This window comes from Cherax quadricarinatus, chromosome 32 (genome assembly GCF_038502225.1).
Source record: "Cherax quadricarinatus isolate ZL_2023a chromosome 32, ASM3850222v1, whole genome shotgun sequence".
NCBI lineage: Eukaryota > Metazoa > Arthropoda > Malacostraca > Decapoda > Parastacidae > Cherax > Cherax quadricarinatus.
In genome coordinates, this window is record NC_091323.1 from 3,298,885 (window position 1) to 3,321,749 (window position 22,865).

The 22,865-nt window shown below is 41.0% G+C and overlaps 1 protein-coding gene across 1 annotated transcript in view; it reads left to right on the forward strand.

The window, feature by feature from the left end:
* LOC128690168 (zwei Ig domain protein zig-8-like) overlaps positions 1 to 22,865 on the forward strand; it is a 150,063-nt gene that overhangs the window by 111,013 nt on the left and 16,185 nt on the right. Inside the window, exons 3-5 of the mRNA XM_053778724.2 lie at positions 4,710 to 4,920; positions 5,738 to 5,865; positions 7,174 to 7,342. Of these exons, the coding sequence (XP_053634699.2) occupies positions 4,710 to 4,920; positions 5,738 to 5,865; positions 7,174 to 7,342 (508 nt within the window). The remainder of the gene's footprint in view (positions 1 to 4,709; positions 4,921 to 5,737; positions 5,866 to 7,173; positions 7,343 to 22,865) is intronic.

The window sequence follows — 22,865 nt, forward strand, 5'->3', positions numbered from 1 at the left end:
ACATGCATCTATAATAGATACTTACTTAAATTTATTCTCATTCAGGTTACTATAATATGTACACACTCACACACACACGTGTGTGTGTGTGTGTGTGTGTGTGTACGTCATGTCTAGGCTATTCCACTTCCTGACAACTCTATGACTGAAGAAATATTTTCTAACGTCCCTTTGACTCATAGGAGTCTTCAACTTGCAATTGTGACCCCTTGTTGCTGTGTTCCATCTCTGGAACATCCTGTCTTTGTCCACCATGTCAATTCCTGGCAGTATTTTATATGTCGCTATCATGTCTTCCCTGACCCTCCTGTCCTCCAGTGTCGTCAGGCCGATTTCCTATAACCTTCCTGTAGGACAATCCCCTTAGCTCTTGGACTAGTATTATTGCATACCTTTGCACTTTCTCTAATTCCCTGACGTCCTTGACCAGGTGTGGGTTCCAAACTGGTGCTGCATACTCCAATGTAGGCCTGACGTATATGGTATACAGTCTTGAACGATTCCTTACTAAGGTATCGGAACACTATTTTTAGGTTTGCCAGACGCCCGTATGCTGCAGCGGTTATCTAACTGATGCGCGCCTCAGGAGATGTGCTCGGTATTATACTTACCCCAAGATCTTTTTTCTTGAGTGACGTTTGCAGTCTTTGGCCACCTAGACTATACTCTGTCCGCGGTCTTCTTTGCCCATCCCCGATCTTCATGACTTTGCATTTAGCAGGGTTAAATTCAAGGAGCCAGCTGCTGGACCAGGCTTGTAGCCTGTCCAGGTCTCTTTGTAGTCCTGCCTGATCCTCGACCGATTTAATTCTTCTCATTAACTTCACATCATCTGCAAACAAGTACATTTCTGAGTCTATCCTTTCTGTTATGTCATTTACAGATACCAAAAACATCACAGGTCCTAGTACTGACCGTTGTGGAACCCCACTCGTCACAGGCGCCGACTCTGACACATCTTCAGGTGTCATGACTCGTTGTTGCCTCCTTGTCAGATATTCTCTGATCCATTGCAGTGCCTTTCCTGTTATGTGTGCCTGATCCTCTAGCTTTTGCATTAACCTCTTGTGAGGAACTATGTCGACGGCCTTCTTGCAGTCCAAGAAAATGCAGTCTACCACCCCTCTCTCTCGTGTCTTCTGTTACCTTGTCATAAAACCCCAGTAGGACTGTGATACAGGATTTTCCTTCCCTGAAACCGTGCTGGTTGTCATTTATAAACTTGTGTCTTTCTAGGTGCTCCACCACTCTCCTCCTGGTGATCTTCTCCATGACTTTACATACTATACACGTCTGTAGTTTAATGCCTTGTGTCTGTCTCCTTTCTTAAAAATTGGGACTGCATTTGCCATCTTCCATACTTCAGGTAGGTGCCCAGTTTGGTATAAATCTTGGTAATAAATACCGACAAGTTGGCTTAGAAAGACATGTAAGCAAACACTGACATATTTATTAGAAAACGTTTCTAATATGTCATAGTGTTTACTTACATGTCTTTCTAAACCAGTTGCCCAGTTTCAATAGATGTGTTGAAGATTCAAGTTAGTGGCACACACAGCATCTCTGCTCCCTCTCTAAGGACCCACGGAGAGATGTCTGGTCTCACCACCTTTCAGGTATTAAGTTCAAATAACAGCTGCTTCACCTCCTCCTCGCTTGTGTGTATTTCACCCAGCACTTGTTGGTGTACCTCCCTATTCTGAATTCCTGGGGTCCTTCCTGTCTACACTGTAAATACTTCTATAAATTACATGTTGAGCTCCTCACATACCTCATGGTCATTTCTTGTGAACTCCCCACCTTCCTTTCTCAGCCTGATTACCTAGTCCTTGACTGTTGTTTTCCTCTTGATGTGGCTATACAACAGCTTTGGGTCAGACTTGAATTTCGATGCTATGTCATTTTCGTATTGTCACTGAGACTCACTTCTTATCTGTGCATATTCGGTTCTGGCTCTTCGGCTGATCTCTTTATTTTCCTGAGTCCTTTGTCTTCTGTACTTTTTCCATTCTCTAGCACACTTAGTTTTTGCCTCACTACATCTTTGGGTGAACTAAGGACTTGTTCTGGTCTTCCCATTATTTCTGTTTCCTTTGGCAACGAACCTCTACTCTGCTTCCTTGCATTTTGTTGTCATATAGTCCATTATTTCTGTTACTGGTTTTCTGCCAATTCTCTCTCTTCCACTAAACATCTTGCAGGAAGTTTCTTATGCCTGTGTAGTCCCCCCTTTTGTAGTTTGGTTTTCCTGGCCTATTCCTACTACCCTCTCCACTTTTAGCACAACTATGTAATCAAAACACAGAACCGCATGATCACTGCCTCCAGAGAGCCTTTCGTACGTGATATCCTAAATGTCCAAACTGCTCAAGGTGAATACCAGGTCCAGTCATGCTGGATCGTCCTCACCTCTCTCTCTCTCTGGAAGCATCTCTAACGTGTTGATCCATGAGGTTTTCCCATACCATATCCATCATCTTGGCTTTCCGTGTTTTGGGACCCCTATGGGGCTTCAGGTTCTTGAAATCACCTATAACTAGTAACTTTGCCCTCCACATCTGAGCTCTTCTGGCCACCTCGGCTGTCTACCATTTCTTCGTTGCTCTCGTCGTATTCTTCTCTTGGCCTCCTGCAGTTTTGTGGTGGGTTGTACACTACTGCAATTATCACTTTATGACCCTCAGACTGGATTGTTCTTATGTAGTCCCTTTCGCCCATTCCATCCATTCCTTTCATTTCCTCGAATCCCCATCGGTTTTTAATGATCAGTGCAACACCTCCTCCCCCTCTGCTCCCTCTGTCTTTCCTGAGGATTTGATATCCAGTCTGTTGAGTTTCGTTTCTGTGAGTGCTATTATGTCTGGGGATGTCTCCTTGATTCTTTCATGCCACTCCTCACTTATTTGTTATTCCGTCTGCATTTGTATACCAAACCTTTAGCTTCTGTTCTAAAACTGTGGTCTTGGTGCTTGCTGTGAAGGTGGAGTTTGTACTGAGGTGGGTGGGGGCATTGGGTATGGCATGCGTGTTTTGGGTTAGAATCTTTGGTTGCATTGTTGTGTGTGTGTGTTTGAAATTAAGTTGTAACAAAGTTCTGTCAATAAACAGAATGGTGGACGGGGATGCGAACCGCGTCCTGCAGACTGATATTCTGGGTAACTGATCCAGCTATCCAGGCCTCTAGCAGGATGAATTCGGAAATATGTTGAAAATGGCAATACAATGGAATAAAATACCGACATGATGATTAAGACACCTATCCAACGGTTAGGTATCTTTATTGTTGAAACGTTTAGCCTTTACAGTAGACTTCTTCAGTCAAATACAGAGGCAGCAGGTGTAGTAATGAAATGAAATTGATGTAATCAGTCCATCAAATTTGGAGAAATAAATAATACGTATTACAGTAAACTGAATAAGTATAAATTTAAATAACTATCAAATAAATAGTCACGTTATTGTTTTTTAAAAATTCGACCAGAAAACATATTAATATCAAATCGTTTTAAAACGCATATGTTTATTAAAAATATTATTTTCAATTTAATAAATATATAGTAATATGAGGTTGTGTTCTAAGCTGGATTAAATTCTATAAGAATATTTAATATTTTTAATTTTATTTAATGATGCAAAAACACTCTTGATTAGAACGTATTTTCAACGTTAATTTTGAAATAAGAAATATTACAAATTCTACGTTTAAGGGGCATTTTATCTGCAGTTTGTCTCATCCTTCAGTTCCAGTTGTAATTTTTGACAAAAGAATGGCAAGAGATGTATACGTGCAGTTCTCCACTTGTGATAGTGCACTTTTCCTAACAAAAATCCCCTGGCAGATTGACATCAGGTTCACCTAATGCCACGCTCTTAGATATCTTCGTGGGAGGTTTGTAAAGGATTTTGTTTTCCTAATACCAATAGATGACAGTGAAACATTAAAATAAATGATGATTTCTGGAAACTCACACACTGTGTTGACCAGGTGGAATATTCTGTTGTATAGATTGCATGTGTCACGTGCCTCGAGTGGTGTACGTGTTAAGCTAGTATAAGTTAAAAGTTGTAATTCTCCTGGCATGTTTGGAGAACGGATGCCTTGTTGATATAAAAAAATTTAATTCGGAAAATGATTTTTTGGGGAACACCGTAAATCTTTTAGGTGAATTTATCTCTAGTAACATGGAAGAATGCCTAGTATGGGCCAGTAGGCCTATATCAGTACTCCTTCATTAAGTGAGTTTGACTTGGATTTGCCTAGCATGCTCCAGGAAATCTGCTGCAGTTCCCCCTCTTTCTTGTTCTTATTTGTGTAAGTATTGCTCAGGAGGAATATCGGACTACTCTGTCGTGAGCCTCTGCTGCTGCTCTGTGGTTGCGAGGTTCCTGTTAGTGGAAGAGTCAACAACAGAGTAGCGTTCACCACTTCGCAAACACAATTGCAATCACTTGTGTTGCTGCAATAACCCGTGTATCATTACTAGTAATAGTTTTCTCACGTTTGTTGTTGCAAATACCAGTATATGAACAATCATTTTACTGAGATAAATGTCAAAGGTTCGTTTAAAAAGACACGTTTAAAATTTACGATAAAAATGACAGACGTGCTCAAGGTTCCAGGACCGATATGTTTTCTATTAGATATGTCCTAGTGTTTTCTCAAGTGGCTTTTGAAACCAATTTGCAGGTATTAATTACCATCCCTACAGGTATCGTGGCTACGACATCGGGACCTACACCTGCTCACCGTGGGACCATACACGTACACAAGTGACCAGAGGTTCAGAGCTGTGCACACTGCTGGCTCCGAAGACTGGGCTCTCTCTATCAAGTTCGCTCAAGTGCGTGACACTGGCATGTATGAGTGTCAGGTGTCCACCACACCTCCCATGAGGCACAACATCTGGCTCACAGTCGTAGGTGAGTACACCACACATGAGGCACAACATCTGGCTCACAGTCGTAGGTGAGTACACCACCCTTGAGGAACTACATCTGGATCAGTCGTAGGTGAGTAAACCATCCATGAAGCACTACATCTGGCTCACAGTCGTAGTTTAGTAAACCACCCATGAGGCAATAAGTCTGGCTCAGTCGTAGGTGAGTACACCACCAATGAAGCACTACATCTGGCTCACAGTCGTAGGTGAGTACACCACCCATGAGGCACTACATCTGGCTCACAGTCGTAGGTGAGTAAAAAGCCTCTTCATCTTAGCAAGAAGATCCTCTTGAAGATGATGCTTGGCTCTTATTTATCATTTAAGGCTATGTTGTTATTCTAACATTTCCGTTTAGCCTCTTTTCCTGCGCATTGTCCAGCCTCTCTGGTTCATCACCTAATATCTCCTTAGTTGCGTTCTTGACATAGTGACGTATGAAGTTTTCTATACCTCCAGCAGCTTAATTGTCCATGTTTCTGCTCCTCCATGTGGGGTTAATTGAGACAGAAAGGCGTGAGGTTGATATTAGTTATGGACTGGTGGGGACAGTACCTGATTTTGATCTTTTGGGAGAAAAGCTGGGTGGTGTGTCTTAAGTATTTACCCTGGGGCTGGGTGTACCTTCCTCCTGCATCCCTATCTGCTCCTCTTCCCCCTACTCTGACGGCTATTTATGTACCACTCCTCATACGTTTCCTCTTCTGCTTCGACTATGTGAAAATAAGGTTAGCCTGATAGGGCGTTGTTTACTATGTGTGAGTTTAGACTAGCACTAACAATATGTGTGTTCACAGAACCCAAGACTACCATATACGGGAGTGGGGACGTGTTTATCAACAAGGGCAGCAACATCAACCTCACCTGTGCGGTAGACTACACACCACAGCCGCCCTCCTACGTCATCTGGAAACACAACAATAAGGTTAGAGATGCAGCAGATTTGCACTGGTAACTTACAGGGTAAGTAGTAACATTTTAAATTACAATAAGGGGGATTACTAGAATTAATAATATGATATTTACGTTTAGAGTCTTGGTACTGGGAGGCAAACGGTCAATAGTGGACATAGGTGGACTAAGTATCCACATAGAATCTCTACTACTTAAGGCCCACCAAATCGTTAAGAGGTAAGTCTGGGGTGCCAGAGGTAAGTGATAACGGGGAACTTTGATTGAACTTTCTATAGAAAGATGTTGAGTTATAGCTAATATGTAGTTTAGGAAAAAATGATAAATAAGTATAAGAGATATGATATAGGGCGTAATGACAGTAGTTTGTTGGACTGTGTATTGATGGACAAAGTTGATGAGTAGACTTCAGGATGTGGATGTGTATGGAGAGGCAACAGATATACGAGATAATTTTTTAGCTGTAGCTACAGTGAGAGTAAAAGGCTGATGGAGTACAAGGAGAATGACATCAGAAAGTAAGAGAGAGGTGAAAGTTTATAAACTACCTCACAAACTTCCCCCACACTCACAATTGGTTCTTCCTTACTCCTACAAGATGTTATTCCTCCTTGCCCTATATACGAAATTACAGCCTCCCTATCTTCATCAACATTTAACAATTCCTCAAAATATTCCCTTCATCTTCTCGATACCTTTAACTCTCCATTTAATAAACTCTCCTCTCCTGTTTTTAACTATCAAGTCAATTCGTTCCCTAGGCTTCCTCAACTTGTTAATCTCACTCCAAAAGTTTTTCTTGTTTTCAACAAAATTTGTTGATAACATCTCACCCACTCTCATTTGCTCTCTTTTTACATTGTTTCACCACTCTCTTAACCTCTCGTTTTCTCTGCATATACTCTTCCCTCCTTGCATCACTTCTACTTTGTAAAAACCTCCCATATGCTAACTTTTTCTCCCTTACTACTCTCTTTACATCATCATTCCACCAATCGCCCTTCTTCCCTCCCGCACCCACTATCCTGTAACCACAAACTTCTGCTGAACGCTCTAATACTACAGAGTTAAACCAACCCTATATATACATCTTCGACCCCATTGCCTATACTCTCCCTGGCCCATCTATCTTCCAATAGTTGCTTATATCTTACACTAACTGCTTTCTCCTTTAGTTATATATATGTATATATATATATATATATATATATATATATATATATATATATATATATATATATATATATATAAATAAATTGTAAGAATGTTAAAAGTTAACAGTGATGGTAAGCGAGAGGGAGTAATGTGGGTGTGATTGCAGGTGATCACATACGACAGTGAAAGAGGAGGAGTTAGTGTGGTGACGGAGAAAGGTTCCAGGACCACCACCAACCTGCTCGTGAGAGGAGCCTCTATAGAGGACTCTGGCACTTACTCCTGTAACCCCAGCAGCGCTCCCGTCGCAAAGGTCCTTGTCCATATATTGAACGGTAAGTCCTTTTCCCCTACCTTGGAGTATGTTCTCCGAGTCTTTTGAGATAAACAGCTTTTCTTAATTTGCAGGGAAAAATGAAAATGTTCGTTTTGTTGCCTTCCGTGCGATTAAGATCTGCAGGATCAGCCTAATTACGATTGTCCCTCTCCTGATGATTCAAGAAAATCGTAATAGCACGATCGTAAATCTCTCAGGGAACGAGTTGTTGCAACCGTGTTACAATTTCCTCAAACGACTGACAAAGACTTTGAAGAGACTTGAGCTAGGTCTCATCGCTCATCGCTCAATTTAACGTTGCATTTGCGATCTCACTGGAGCTAATGCTGATCTTTCCAGTGCATAGGAATATATCGAGTTGGATGATTTTTACAAAGCCTGCTTGTTCCAGAGAGTAGTTTCAGTACTGCCTTGTGCTGGAACCTCATCAGTTTCCTGAGTTATCTTCCTCTGATTTTTATTGATCGTTTGAGAAGGTGATTCACCATGTTCATTTTCCGTCTATTTTCTCTGCTTGTTTCATTACAATTTATCTCCAAAAAGCTATATTCTTCTTCCAGTCCTGTTTCCAGCCAAGGCTTCCCTTCTTGGAATGGTTATGCGTATTTCCATTGTAATAATTGCAGAATTACCGATAAAATGTTAGATATACGGACACAGATGCAACGAATGTGACATTTTATTTTGGCCACAATAGAATGTCATATTAGGTGCATCTGTGTCCATTTACCTAACACATTTTCATTGTGTCTTTTTCATATTTGTTCCTATTGTTAGGTTGCGTGATGCGTATCACGTTATGCTGCCCGAAAAATCATGGCGGCTATGGTCGATCCATCTCTTGCAGTCTCCGCCGCTGACTGACCAAATCGACAGCTCACCACCTCCTCTGTATTATATCTCTGCGTTAATTATATGGCAACCTCACGAAGACTATTTGTGTTATCGTTACTCTTAACATTGTGTGATCATCTTTTACACATAGACAACATACTGGAAATTTGTTTAGTTAAATCGTCAGAGTTCATCATGCTTGCTGAAGAACAATGCTAACAGTAATTCCCTGGTACAAGCATTTTTCTCTCCTGACGCTTTTGCATCAGGAGAGTTAGAACCTACTTCAACGGAATTTCAAGATGAAGTTGGACTAGAAGTCTTTTTCAACAGATTTTCTACGATAGGCCAAGTAAAGGAATGTATTGTAATGATCAGGTGATATAGTCAAACCAAATAGTCGTGTAAAGTATTGCAAGATAAAATTTACCTAGTGTAATACTATAAAAGTTTAAGTTTGGCATGATAACTAACTTCACTTAAAGTACGAAAAGAGAAACAGAATGAGTTGGTCAGAGTTAAACAAGAACAGAGGGAACTAGGTCAAGTATAACTAGCTCAAGTAAGGTCAGTAGGAGCTACTTGTCCAGCTAGATTATATTCTCGATTTCACTTCGTATAAGATTACATCACGAGACGTCAGGTCATATGACAGGCAGTAAAATAGAAACAGTTTGCAGATTTTTTTTACCTGGTCAAATATTTACTAATGTGTAACTAAATGATCGTTATAAAAATTAAATGCAAATTATTTGTTTGTAAATATTTTAATTAACGAAATAGCTGCACTGGCGAGCGTAGGAACACACTCCACCGCTGGAAGCTCTTAACGCAGCTGTGCTCACGGCTACCAAATTAAACTGAAGATCACATCAAACAAGTGTTAAGAGATATTAAACATTCCTTTGGATTTACCAACATCCGTCACATATTACATTGTAATATCCTACATCAGTCACACATTACACTGTAAACAACCAACATCTGTCACACATTACACTGTAAACAACCAACATCTGTCACACATTACACTGTAAACAACCAACATCTGTCACACATTACACTGTAAATACCCAACATCAGTCACACATTACACTGTAAATAACCAACATCAGTCACACATTACACTGTAAATACCCAACATCAGCCACACATTACACTGTAAATACCCAACATCAGTCACACATTACACTGTAAATAACCAACATCAGTCACACATTACACTGTAAATACCCAACATGAGTCACACATTACACTGTAAATACCCAACATCAGTCACACATTACACTGTAAATAACCAACATCAGTCACACATTACACTGTAAATACCCAACATCAGTCACACATTACACTGTAAATACCCAACATCAGTCACACATTACACTGTAAATAACCAACATCTGTCACACATTACACTGTAAATACCCAACATCAGCCACACATTACACTGTAAATACCCAACATCAGTCACACCTTACACTGTAATTAACCAACATCAGTCACACATTACACTGTAAATACCCAACATCAGTCACACATTACACTGTAAATACCCAACATCAGTCACACATTACACTGTAAATAACCAACATCTGTCACACATTACACTGTAAATAACCAACATCTGTCACACATTACACTGTAAATACCCAACATCAGTCACACATTACACTGTAAATACCCAACATCAGTCACACATTACACTGTAAATACCCAACATCAGTCACACATTACACTGTAAATAACCAACATCTGTCACACATTACACTGTAAATAACCAACATCTGTCACACATTACACTGTAAATACCCAACATCAGCCACACATTACACTGTAAATAACCAACATCTGTCACACATTACACTGTAAATACCCAACATCAGCCACACATTACACTGTAAATAACCAACATCAGTCACACATTACACTGTAAATACCCAACATCAGTCACACATTACACTGTAAATAACCAACATCAGTCACACATTACACTGTAAATAACCAACATCTGTCACACATTACACTGTAAATAACCAACATCAGCCACACATTACACTGTAAATACCCAACATCAGTCACACATTACACTGTAAATAACCAACATCTGTCACACATTACACTGTAAATACCCAACATCAGTCACACATTACACTGTAAATAACCAACATCTGTCACACATTACACTGTAAATAACCAACATCTGTCACACATTACACTGTAAATAACCAACATCTGTCACACATTACACTGTAAATACCCAACATCAGCCACACATTACACTGTAAATAACCAACATCTGTCACACATTACACTGTAAATACCCAACATCAGCCACACATTACACTGTAAATAACCAACATCTGTCACACATTACACTGTAAATAATCAACATCTGTCACACATTACACTGTAAATACCCAACATCAGCCACACATTACACTGTAAATAACCAACATCTGTCACACATTACACTGTAAATACCCAACATCAGCCACACATTACACTGTAAATAACCAACATCAGTCACACATTACACTGTAAATAACCAACATCTGTCACACATTACACTGTAAATAACCAACATCAGCCACACATTACACTGTAAATACCCAACATCAGTCACACATTACACTGTAAATAACCAACATCTGTCACACATTACACTGTAAATACCCAACATCAGTCACACATTACACTGTAAATAACCAACATCTGTCACACATTACACTGTAAATAACCAACATCTGTCACACATTACACTGTAAATAACCAACATCTGTCACACATTACACTGTAAATACCCAACATCAGCCACACATTACACTGTAAATAACCAACATCTGTCACACATTACACTGTAAATACCCAACATCAGCCACACATTACACTGTAAATAACCAACATCTGTCACACATTACACTGTAAATAATCAACATCTGTCACACATTACACTGTAAATACCCAACATCAGCCACACATTACACTGTAAATAACCAACATCTGTCACACATTACACTGTAAATACCCAACATCAGCCACACATTACACTGTAAATAACCAACATCAGCCACACATTACACTGTAAATAACCAACATCAGTCACACATTACACTGTAAATAACCAACATCAGTCACACATTACACTGTAAATAACCAACATCAGTCACACATTACACTGTAAATAACCAACATCAGTCACACATTACACTGTAAATAACCAACATCAGTCACACATTACACTGTAAATAACCAACATCAGCCACACATTACACTGTAAATACCCAACATCTGTCACACATTACACTGTAAATAACCAACATCAGTCACACATTACACTGTAAATAACCAACATCAGTCACACATTACACTGTAAATAACCAACATCAGCCACACATTACACTGTAAATAACCAACATCAGCCACACATTACACTGTAAATAACCAACATCAGTCACACATTACACTGTAAATAACCAACATCAGTCACTCATTACACTGTAAATAACCAACATCAGCCACACATTACGCTGTAAATAACCAACATCAGCCACACATTACGCTGTAAATAACCAACATCAGTCACACATTACACAATAAATAACCAACATCAGTCACCCGTTACACTAAATAACCGAGAGTCACACATTACACTCTCATAAATAACATACGCGTATATTCAGCAACGCTAGCTGAAGGAGTACTGAAAATTGAGTACAAAGATCATTCCTATTTTCTCATCTCTTCAATATTTTGAGTTATTTTGTCCCCTCAAGTGAGCGTCCTTGACACCGGCGACGACCTCTTGTTTCAGAGAACTGAACCTAACCTCTTCCTTCTTGGATGGAACCCAGAAGTGCCGGGTAGGGTTTTCCTTCTATGTATGTAGTGTTGGGTCGTACCCAGGTACTGGCCTGGTTTAGCATGAAAACTTTAGTTTTGGTGGGCAGTGGAGAAGCATTATATTCAAGCCACAAGTTAACTGAAACGTATTTTTCTGATTACCTGTTAGAAAAAATAATATAAGGGTTATCGAAGCGGAAAATATTCACTGTGATGCAGAGAATTACGGATCCGTGATCGCATCCGGTCCTCAGGGAACAATTTTAATATCCATTGAGTTATTCAACAATTATTGTACGTAAAATGAATCAAAATAAATTTATCCCAGTAATTTCTTATTAAAAAAATAATTAAAATACAACCTAGTGTAATGTATAATTAAAATACAACCTGGTGTAATGTATAATTAAAATACAACCTGGTGTAATGTATAATTAAAATACAACCTAGTTTAATGTATAATTAAAATACAACCTAGTTTAATGTATAATTAAAATACAACCTAGTGTAATGTATAATTAAAATACAACCTAGTTTAATGCATAATTAAAATACAACCTAGTGTAATGTATAATTAAAATACAACCTAGTTTAATGTATAATTAAAATACAACCTAGTGTAATGTATAATTAAAATACAACCTGGTGTAATGTATAATTAAAATACAACCTGGTGTAATGTATAATTAAAATACAACCTGGTGTAATGTATAATTAAAATACAACCTAGTGTAATGTATAATTAAAATACAACCTAGTGTAATGTATAATTAAAATACAACCTAGTGTAATGTATAATTAAAATACAACCTGGTGTAATGTATAATTAAAATACAACCTGGTGTAATGTATAATTAAAATACAACCTGGTGTAATGTATAATTAAAATACAACCTAGTGTAATGTATAATTAAAATACAACCTAGTGTAATGTATAATTAAAATACAACCTAGTTTAATGTATAATTAAAATACAACCTAGTTTAATGTATAATTAAAATACTACCTAGTGTAATGTATAATTAAAATACAACCTAGTGTAATGTATAATTAAAATACAACCTGGTGTAATGTATAATTAAAATACAATCTAGTTTAATGTATAATTAAAATACAACCTGGTGTAATGTATAATTAAAATACAACCTAGTGTAATGTATAATTAAAATACAACCTAGTGTAATGTATAATTAAAATACAACCTGGTGTAATGTATAATTAAAATACAACCTGGTGTAATGTAAAGTTAAAATACAACCTGGTGTAATGTATAATTAAAATACAACCCGGTGTAATGTATAATTAAAATACAACCTGGTGTAATGTATAATTAAAATACAACCTGGTGTAATGTATAATTTATGTTGTACTGAGTCATGGTAAGTCAGGCCGGGTTATTCGTCTTAATTAAAGTCATCAAAGAATGAGAATAAAAAAAATATTTCGAGGATAACTAAAATATACGAAACAATGGCTATCTGTATAATAAAGAACGTTTCATGTACGTGATGTTTCACCCGCTGGGGCCTTGTTTATGTACTTGGTAAAGTACATAAACATGGCGTCAGTGGGAAATATATTACATAACGTCCCCATTGGGTGAAACACTGTGGATAAGTGACCGAAACGTGCTTCAGAAACTTTGCAGTGGGGGAAACGAGCTTCATAACATGCCTTCCGTAATCACTAGTGGGTTATACACCCATGATAAACCTCCCACTGATAACATGCCTTCCGTAACCACTAGTGGGTTATACACCCATGATAAACCTCCCACTGATAACATGCCTTCCGTAACCACTAGTGGGTTATACACCCATGATAAACCTCCCACTGATAACATGCCTTCCGTAACCACTAGTGGGTTATACACCCATGATAAACCTCCCACTGGTTTAAACGTCTTGATAATCTTTCCCTAGTCGGTAATACGTCCTTAATAAAGCTCTCAGTGGATGAAACGTTCCTGATAAAAATCCCAGTGGGGGAAATGTGCATAATCATGTTCTAGCGAGTGAAACGTCCATGAAAAAGTTCCCAGTGGATAAAGCTCCTGTTGAGAGAAACGTGCGTGGTATAATACCTAATAAAGCCCCAGTGGGTGAAACGTGCTGGATAAATTCCCTAGTGAGTGAAACATGCTTAACAAAAACCCCAGAGAAACGTGCCGGATAAATTCCTTAGTGAGTGAAACATGCTTAATAAAAACCCCGGAGAAACGTGCTGGATAAATTCCTTAGTGAGTGAAACGTGCTTAATAAAAAACCCAGATGAACGTGCTGGATAAATTCCCTAGTGAGTGAAACATGCTTAATAAAATCTCTGGAGAAACGTGCTGGATAAATTCCTTAGTGAGTGAAACGTGCTTAATAAAAAACCCAGAGCAACGTGCTGGATAAATTCCCTAGTGAATGAAACATGCTTAATAAAAACCCCAGAGAAACGTGCTGGATAAATTCCCTAGTGAGTGGAATTTACTAGATAAAATCCCCAGTGAGTGAAACGTGCTTCACCATTATGAAAATTGCTGTCCTGGGAAAATAAAAATGGATGGATAGCAAAAATAGAGAAACCGTAGAAATTTTTTTAAGATATTTTACGACTCACGAAATCGTAATGACACGATTGCAAACAGATCATACCCCGGCCGGGATTGAACCCGACGGGCTGGAGTTTTGTGACTCTCTGACCGCGGGTTCAATCCCGGCCGGGGTATGGTTTATATTTTATGAGTAACTAAAATAAAAAGAAGAGAAACAGATGTAGAAGGAACTTTCCCACAAGAAAATGGTTTTGCATTCATTGTGGCGGCGATTTGGGAAAGTTAAAGTTCCCCTTGGAAGTGAACTCAGCATGGCTGGTTGCTGCATGGCTGGTTGCTGCATGGCTGGTTGCTGCATGGCTGGTTGCTGCATGGCCGGTTGCTGCATGGCTGGTTGCTGCATGGCTGGTTGCTTCATGGCTGGTTGCTGCATGGCTGGTTGCTGCATGGCTGGTTGCTGCATGGCTGGTTGCTGCATGGCTGGTTGCTTCATGGCCGGTTGCTGCATGGCTGGTTGCTTCATGGCTGGTTGCTGCATGGCTGGTTGCTGCATGGCTGGTTGCTGCATGGCTGGTTGCTGCATGGCCGGTTGCTGCATGGCTGGTTGCTGCATGGCTGGTTGCTGCATGGCTGGTTGCTGCATGGCTGGTTGCTGCATGGCTGGTTGCTGCATGGCTGGTTGCTTCATGGCCGGTTGCTGCATGGCTGGTTGCTGCATGGCTGGTTGCTGCATGGCTGGTTGCTGCATGGCTGGTTGCTGCATGGCTGGTTGCTGCATGGCCGGTTGCTGCATGGCTGGTTGCTGCATGGCTGGTTGCTTCATGGCTGGTTGCTGCATGGCTGGTTGCTGCATGGCTGGTTGCTTCATGGCTGGTTGCTGCATGGCTGGTTGCTTCATGGCTGGTTGCTTCATGGCTGGTTGCTGCATGGCTGGTTGCTTCATGGCTGGTTGCTTCATGGCTGGTTGCTTCATGACTGGTTGCTGCATGGCTGGTTGCTTCATGGCTGGTTGCTTCATGGCTGGTTGCTTCATGACTGGTTGCTGCATGGCTGGTTGCTTCATGGCTGGTTGCTTCAAGACTGGTTGCTGCATGGCCGGTTGCTTCATGGCTGGTTGCTGCATGGCTGGTTGCTGCATGGCTGTTTGCTTCATTGCTGGTTGCTTCATGACTGGTTGCTTCATGGCTGGTTGCTGCATGGCTGGTTGCTTCATGGCTGGTTGCTGCATGGCTGGTTGCTGCATGGCTGGTTGCTTCATGGCTGGTTGCTGCATGGCCGGTTGCTTCATGGCTGGTTGCTGCATGGCTGGTTGCTTCATGGCTGGTTGCTGCATGGCTGGTTGCTTCATGGCTGGTTGCTGCATGGCTGGTTGCTTCATGGCTGGTTGCTTCATGGCCGGTTGCTGCATGGCTGGTTGCTGCATGGCTGGTTGCTGTATGGCCGGTTGCTGCATGGCCGGTTGCTGCATGGCTGGTTGCTGCATGGCTGGTTGCTGCATGGCTGGTTGCTGCATGGCTGGTTGCTTCATGGCCGGTTGCTGCATGGCTGGTTGCTTCATGGCTGGTTGCTTCATGGCCGGTTGCTGCATGGCTGGTTGCTGCATGGCTGGTTGCTTCATGGCCGGTTGCTGCATGGCTGGTTGCTTCATGGCTGGTTGCTGCATGGCCGGTTGCTGCATGGCCGGTTGCTGCATGGCTGGTTGCTGCATGGCTGGTTGCTGCATGGCAACCGCTAAGGAACGCTGAGATCCTAAGAACTAACGAGCACACGTACATAGTTGTTGCCTTCCTTCCACTTCTTAGACCTAGATTCCGCAGTGAGTCTCTGGTATTCTCCAGAAAACACAGCGTCCTCTGACCAAACCCCAGAAAGATCTGACCAATGTTACCAGATGGTCACACCAAAGTAAGTCACTGAATGCGAATTGAAAAAAAAACGATGATGTTACTTTAGGTCAGAGTCAGTCTTTACTGGTAACCATAAATGACCCAGTTGCTGAAGAACGAGTTCACCCCATACCTGGGGTGAAGTGCCCAACCTCACTGGTGACATTACCTTTATCTAACAACCTCACTGCTCTCATCACCTTTATCTAACAACCTCACTGCTGTCATCACCTTTATCTAACAACCTCACTGCTGTCATCACCTTTATCTAACAACCTCACTGCTGTCATCACCTTTATCTAACAACCTCACCGGTGGCATTACCTTTACCGAGCACCAGGTGAAGGTAATGCCACCGTGACTTGAAACCATAACTCGTACCTTAAAGTCCAGGAGACAATAACAGGTCTCCGCTGTAAATGTTTTTCCGCTATAATGGGTAAAATGACTGGGCTTTGGATATGATGGATACATGTGAGGTGCAAATATTGCTCTGAGTGAACGAGTTTCAGTAGTCATGACGTCTGTTTCCCGCAGTAAATATTTGGGAGTTGTCGTGTTACTTTCATGAAAAAAAAATATTTAAAAAACACTAATTTGTCAAATCATCAAAGAGCGTATCTATTATGCACTAAAAGTAATTGTCTGGTATCTTCAATGTACTAAAAACTTATCTTTATTGTTTTGAAAATAGTGATTACTTAAAAGGTCCAAGTAAGCCAGTGTGACTCACGAAATCGTAATGACACGATTGCAAACAAACCATACCCCGGCCGGGATTGAACCCGCGGTCAGAGAGTCAAAACTCCAGCCCGTCGCGTTAGCCACTAGACCAGCTAGCCACAATAAGATTCGTCCAACTAGGTATATTTCTACACCATAGGAAGGTTAGCACAGGCACCACTGTGACCACAAAAGCAAGTTTAATAGAATTAGTTGATGGTGAAGGGAGGCGTGATTTTTTTTCCCACAAACTCTGCAGGCTTAATGGCGGTGTTGATGCTGGCCGCTCACACACCCTAGAGGTCAACATCTCAAGATAGTGCAGAGTTCAAAGAACCAACTTGCTGATAAATTAGACATATGTGCAACACTTGGGTATCTTTATTATGAAAACTATTCGCCATAATAAAGCTCTCATCAGTTCAATGCAAGCAAGAATAGTGGAGATCAGAAGGAGAATAAGGTAATCAGTCTCTTAGCTTGGAGTCGATGCAATGAGTCCATCAATCTTGATAGAGCATATGAACGAACAAGTTCAGGTAAGATCCCAAATGGGATGAGCGGGGAAGACGGGACAGACGAAGAATAGTTCTGGAGAGGAGTGGTCTTAGTCGTACAAATAGAGCCAGGGCTTAACCCAGCAGCTAAGGTGATCGTGGGACAGACATTGATAACAGAAATTCAGGCTCTTCTGTTGGGACTCCGGTGGGGTGAGCGGGGAGGACGGGACAGGCGAAGATTAACGCTAGAGAGGAGTGTAGAACTGAGCCATGTCTTAACCCAAAAGCTAAGGCGAACGTGGGTCAGAGAATGAACAGCGCAAGGTACCTGTCAGAGAATCCAAGGTTATTTGTAAATAAGGTTAGGAGCAGGATCATACAAGGAGTAGAAAAGATTGTGTTGGTTTGTGGGTCTGCGAATGTCTTCGTCAAGGAGAGAGGTTCAGTAGTTATGTCGTGTCTCAAGTTTGTCTATCTGTCTGTCACTGAGCGGATACGTTGAGGGGCTTTGAGGCAGGTACTGTTTAGTTAAACAATATCTGGCCTCTCTCCTTCAAAGACCTCGGCCAGTGTCTTATTGTAAAGTACGAACGTACGTTGAACTGAACCACCTTAAACATGATTTAATGGTTTCGTCATACCAAAGTTGGTGTCGGGGGAGTTTATATTTAAGCCCGTGATAGTGGTGCCATCGGTGGATGTGTGTTTGTAGGTGTTACGGACCCGTTTCCTGGAGGGGGAGGAAGAGATGGATCTGTTTTTATGTTATTTGGTCTGTATATCAGAAGTTGGGGCAGGTTTAGGGTTGAGTGGATTTCGTTTGGAGGAGGTGGAGTTGGACCTGGATGAAGTCTTGGATGTGGTGGAGGAGGAGTGGGCGATAGTGGATGCAGAGGAAGTGGAAGCTTTGGTAATGGAGGAAGAAGTGGGTGAAGAGGTGGGGGTAGTAGTAGTAGTAGTTAAGAGGGGTAGGGGTGGATGGGTTTTGGTCGGTGGGGTTGGGGGGGAGGGGTGTTGGTGGAAGTTAAGAGTGGTAGGGGATGAGGAGAGCTGGAGGGTGTTGGAAGAGGGGGAGTGGGAGAAGTTGTAGGGGGTTTAGAAGAGAAGCAAGAAGGAGGGATGATTAGAGAGGGAAGGTTGTTTGCAGACAAGATTAGGTTAAGGGGGAGGTTACAAGTATTCCAGAAGTGGCCAGTTGCTGAATATCTGGAGCAGACTTGTGTGGATGTGCATGTGTTTTTGTCGTGGTCGAATTTGTAGCATTTAAGACATTGTATGATGGGGTGGAAGTTCAGAGTGTAGAGAGTGTTTGGAGGAATGTGGACAGTCTTGGCAAGGATTCCTTGACTGAAGAGTGTAGAGGTGTCAGGAGTAGAACAGCGTATTTTGAGAATGGTAGAGTTTTCGGGTCTGTAAATATCGTCAACAGAGACTTTGTTCTTAGTACTGATGTCTTTTATTAAGTCTTCTTTGTCTGTGTCATAGGCTGTCAGGAGAGAGTAGTCTACGTGTTTAGCAGTGACTGTGCTATTGGCACGGTGCTCAAGAGTCCAAATAATGGTGAAGCCTGCGCTGAGAAGTTTTTGTCTGGTATCGGTTGAGGTGTACGTTTCGTAGGAATGTTTGTCAAGGAGTATGAAGCCTAAGTTGGTTTTAAAGACTTTTTGTTGAGGTGCACCAGTGATCTGATATAATAAATTTTCAGGACATATAGTGGCATCGGGATTAGAGAATTTGAGGTTTAGCGAGAAGGAATTGGATTTAGAAGAGGCAGAGGCAGGTGTGGGCGGTAGAGGGAGAGTGGAAGGGGGGTGGGAGGTGGAAGGCAACGAAGGCATCATCTAATTACGTAAATATGAAATAATAGTTGTGGCGATGACAATCGGCCAAAAAGTGAAAGTACTCAGCTAGGCAAGTACGTGTAAGTAGACACACGTACTTGCCTGGCGCAGGACACTGAGAAGGTGAACTGTAGCTTGATGGAGCACTGTATATCCTGAGCGGCGGCGAGACTGGCTGTGTGGCGTGCAGTCGACAAGCGTAGAGACTTCAGGCAGCAACAGGCTTCCTGCCCTTGGGTAGGCAACCACCGACGCACCAATCCTGATGGTGAAAAGGAAGACGAAGGTCCAGCAAGCACCACTTTAATCGAAGTCTCTCCCAACACGGGGTAATTCGAGAGAGGAGAGATCGTCGATGATCAATGAACAGACTTCGGCTGTGAAAAAAAATGTGCGAGAAGGGGCTTATATACTGCAGACATGTGAGGTGAGACAGTCTTAGGCGATGTCACCTTGGATAAATCCATACTGCAGATGAATTAGTGGATCTCTCGACTCATGGGATTAAGATAGTGGCAGAGTCAACACTAAGCAGAGCCGAACAAGTGAGTGGAGCTTGAATGAAAATAGTTTATTCTGTGTACTATATACCCTTAATCCCTCACGGTCTGGATAACTCAGGTCAGTCCTCGGGCTATGAGGCGAAACAGGTAGGTTACTCAGAGACGCTTTGTAAGACCATAAGAAAGAAGGAACCCTGCAGCAGGCCTACTAACCCATGCGAAGCAGGTCCATGTTGCCCTCCGGCTTAGCACAATGACCTACTTAGTCAGGTCATTTTCACTTGTTTTCTGTTAGTCAATCTGTTCTATAGCGTTGCAGAGGTCTGAGCTTTGCTCAAACTTCTGCAACACAATTGTCCTTCAAGATTTCTTAAGTTATACCATGAACCAGGGAGAGATCCTAGACTTTACCTGACGAAACAGACAAAGTAAATGCGATAGTAATTATGGACGAGGTAGATTATAGTGGGAAAATGATCATGGTATTAGAAGACGGGAAACTTAGGTGCCGCCTATTAATAACACTCGTGTTTTATCCAGGTAAGAACATTAATACCTTAAATCCAACCTTTTTTCCCCAACAAGTGCATATCAAGACTCAAGAAATCGTAATGACACGATTGCAAACAGACCGCGGGTTCAATCCCGGCCGGGGGTATGGTTTGAAGTGCATATCAAACAACTCAAATCTATTATCATCAGTGTTTATCTTTAAGGAACACAAAAGTATTTTTCTCACTTCAGCGAGAGACGTAATGGTAGGATAAATATAACTATCAAACACAAGAAAGATCATACAAATAATGAACCTCCTTTAATAATTATATATTAGTATTAAAACTATCGCCGGAGTTCGGAAACAAACCTCTTTAAGGAAAGTACAGAGATATTTCAGTACTTGAAGACATTTATCCACCGCTATTATTTCCAGTGGTTAAAATCCATCGAATTTTATTCCCTGGAATACATTCTGGAAAGAAAAAAATCCAAAATACCGTGACTGGAACAATACACAAATAACCTGCACATACGAAAGAGAAGATTACGACAACGTTTCGAGCGAACTTGGACCATTTACAAAACCACACTAACAAGTGTGACTTTGTAAATGGTCCGAGTCCGACAGAAACGTAATCGTAAGTTAGACTCCTATGTGCGGGTTAACTGTGCATTCTGGAAAGATGTACTGGACGTACCAGATCTTGGTTTCAAATCGGTATAATACAAATCTTCTTCATGTGAGTAAAAGGCAAGAAAGATGGTACAATATATACTAATTATAAGCGAGAAAGCAACGAGTATGTTACGAGATAACGTTACATTACTAGATAACGCGCTAATGATGGGCAGGAACATGACGACTACCCCCTTCAACACCCTTCGTTCTGATATATGATAAATTATAACGACATGGCCACGGGGGCCATGATTCTCTGATAAACAGGTAATCAAGCGGATTTTGGTTGTCAGTTCAGTTTAGTCATATATCAAGTGAGTTCAGTTCAGTCCGTTAAGTTTAGATAAGTTCATTTTAGCCAAGCAAGTCAAATTAGTTCACTTTAGTCAACTCATTTCAGCTTAATTTAGTTCAGTCAAGTCAGTTTAGTCAACCAGTTTATTCATTATTCACATTTCAGTGTACATAAACGCACATATGTACATCACTGTATAAGCAAGGAAGTGTACATTTCAGTGTATGTACAGGAAGAGATGAGTACTTCTCATTACTTGTAGGCACAGAAGAATTAATTTTATTTTGTTTGTTCAATGTGATCCCGCAACTTAGCTCTTAGCATAACTATACTCGAAACTGCGTACAATGGTTGTCTTCATCTAGCGCAGGGATGACCAATCGCTGGGCCGCGGCCCTCGTGCGACCCTTCAGCTGCACGGTTATAATAATAACCCAGATGGCCGAATTTACTGTTTAGAAAGCCCCTGGTTTTTCAGGGCATTTCGATCAGCCAAAGTTAATCATTTCTTGCCAAGGTGCGACCCACAACAGTCCCTAACACCCAGGTACCTACTTACTGCTAGGGAAACAAGGACAGCAGATGTAAGAAAACATTCCCAACATTTCACCCGTGCCAAGTATCGATCTCTGACCCCTCAGTGTGTGAGCTGAGGCCGCCAACAACCAAGCCACAAGTACTACCTGTGTTAATTATAAAATCTTACGACCACTGAATGAATAATTTACATTAACGTTATTCTGGTTACAAGTGTACAAAACAAATTATTATTATTATCATGGGGGAGTATTAAAACCATAGGATTATATAGCACATGTGGTGGGGGGGGAGTTATGGAAGGCATTCAGGCTCAACACAAGGAACTGGAGCACAGATCCAATTCACTAGATCAAGAGCCCCCCCACTAGCATCAAGGAACCTTCCTTGAGGGGTGTACACAGCAAAGCATATTTTCAGTCCTAATTAGAACTTACTTTTATAAAGGAGTGACTTAAGTGTTAATCAGACTAATAATATATTCAGTTACAATTCTTACTAAGCCTAATGTCGTGAAATAATTTAATTATTTTACTCAGTGTGTGAATCTTGGTACTAGGGTAAAAAAAGTGGTGCTGCGCTATATATTCACAATATCTGACAATTCAGTTTAGGCTATTAAATATTTTTTATTCACACAATAAGAGTGTAAAAGGACATATTCAAACGTTTTCGTCCACCATCCGTTTTCTGGCTCTCCGTTTATATTTACAATGGTTTACAAAATTCCTGTTTTTATTCCTGAGGAAGCCATTATCACCTCGCGTTCGGCCCTCCGGCTAATTTTGCTTTAATAAGTCTACATTATTATTAAGATTATTATTACTGTTAGAGTCAAAACTA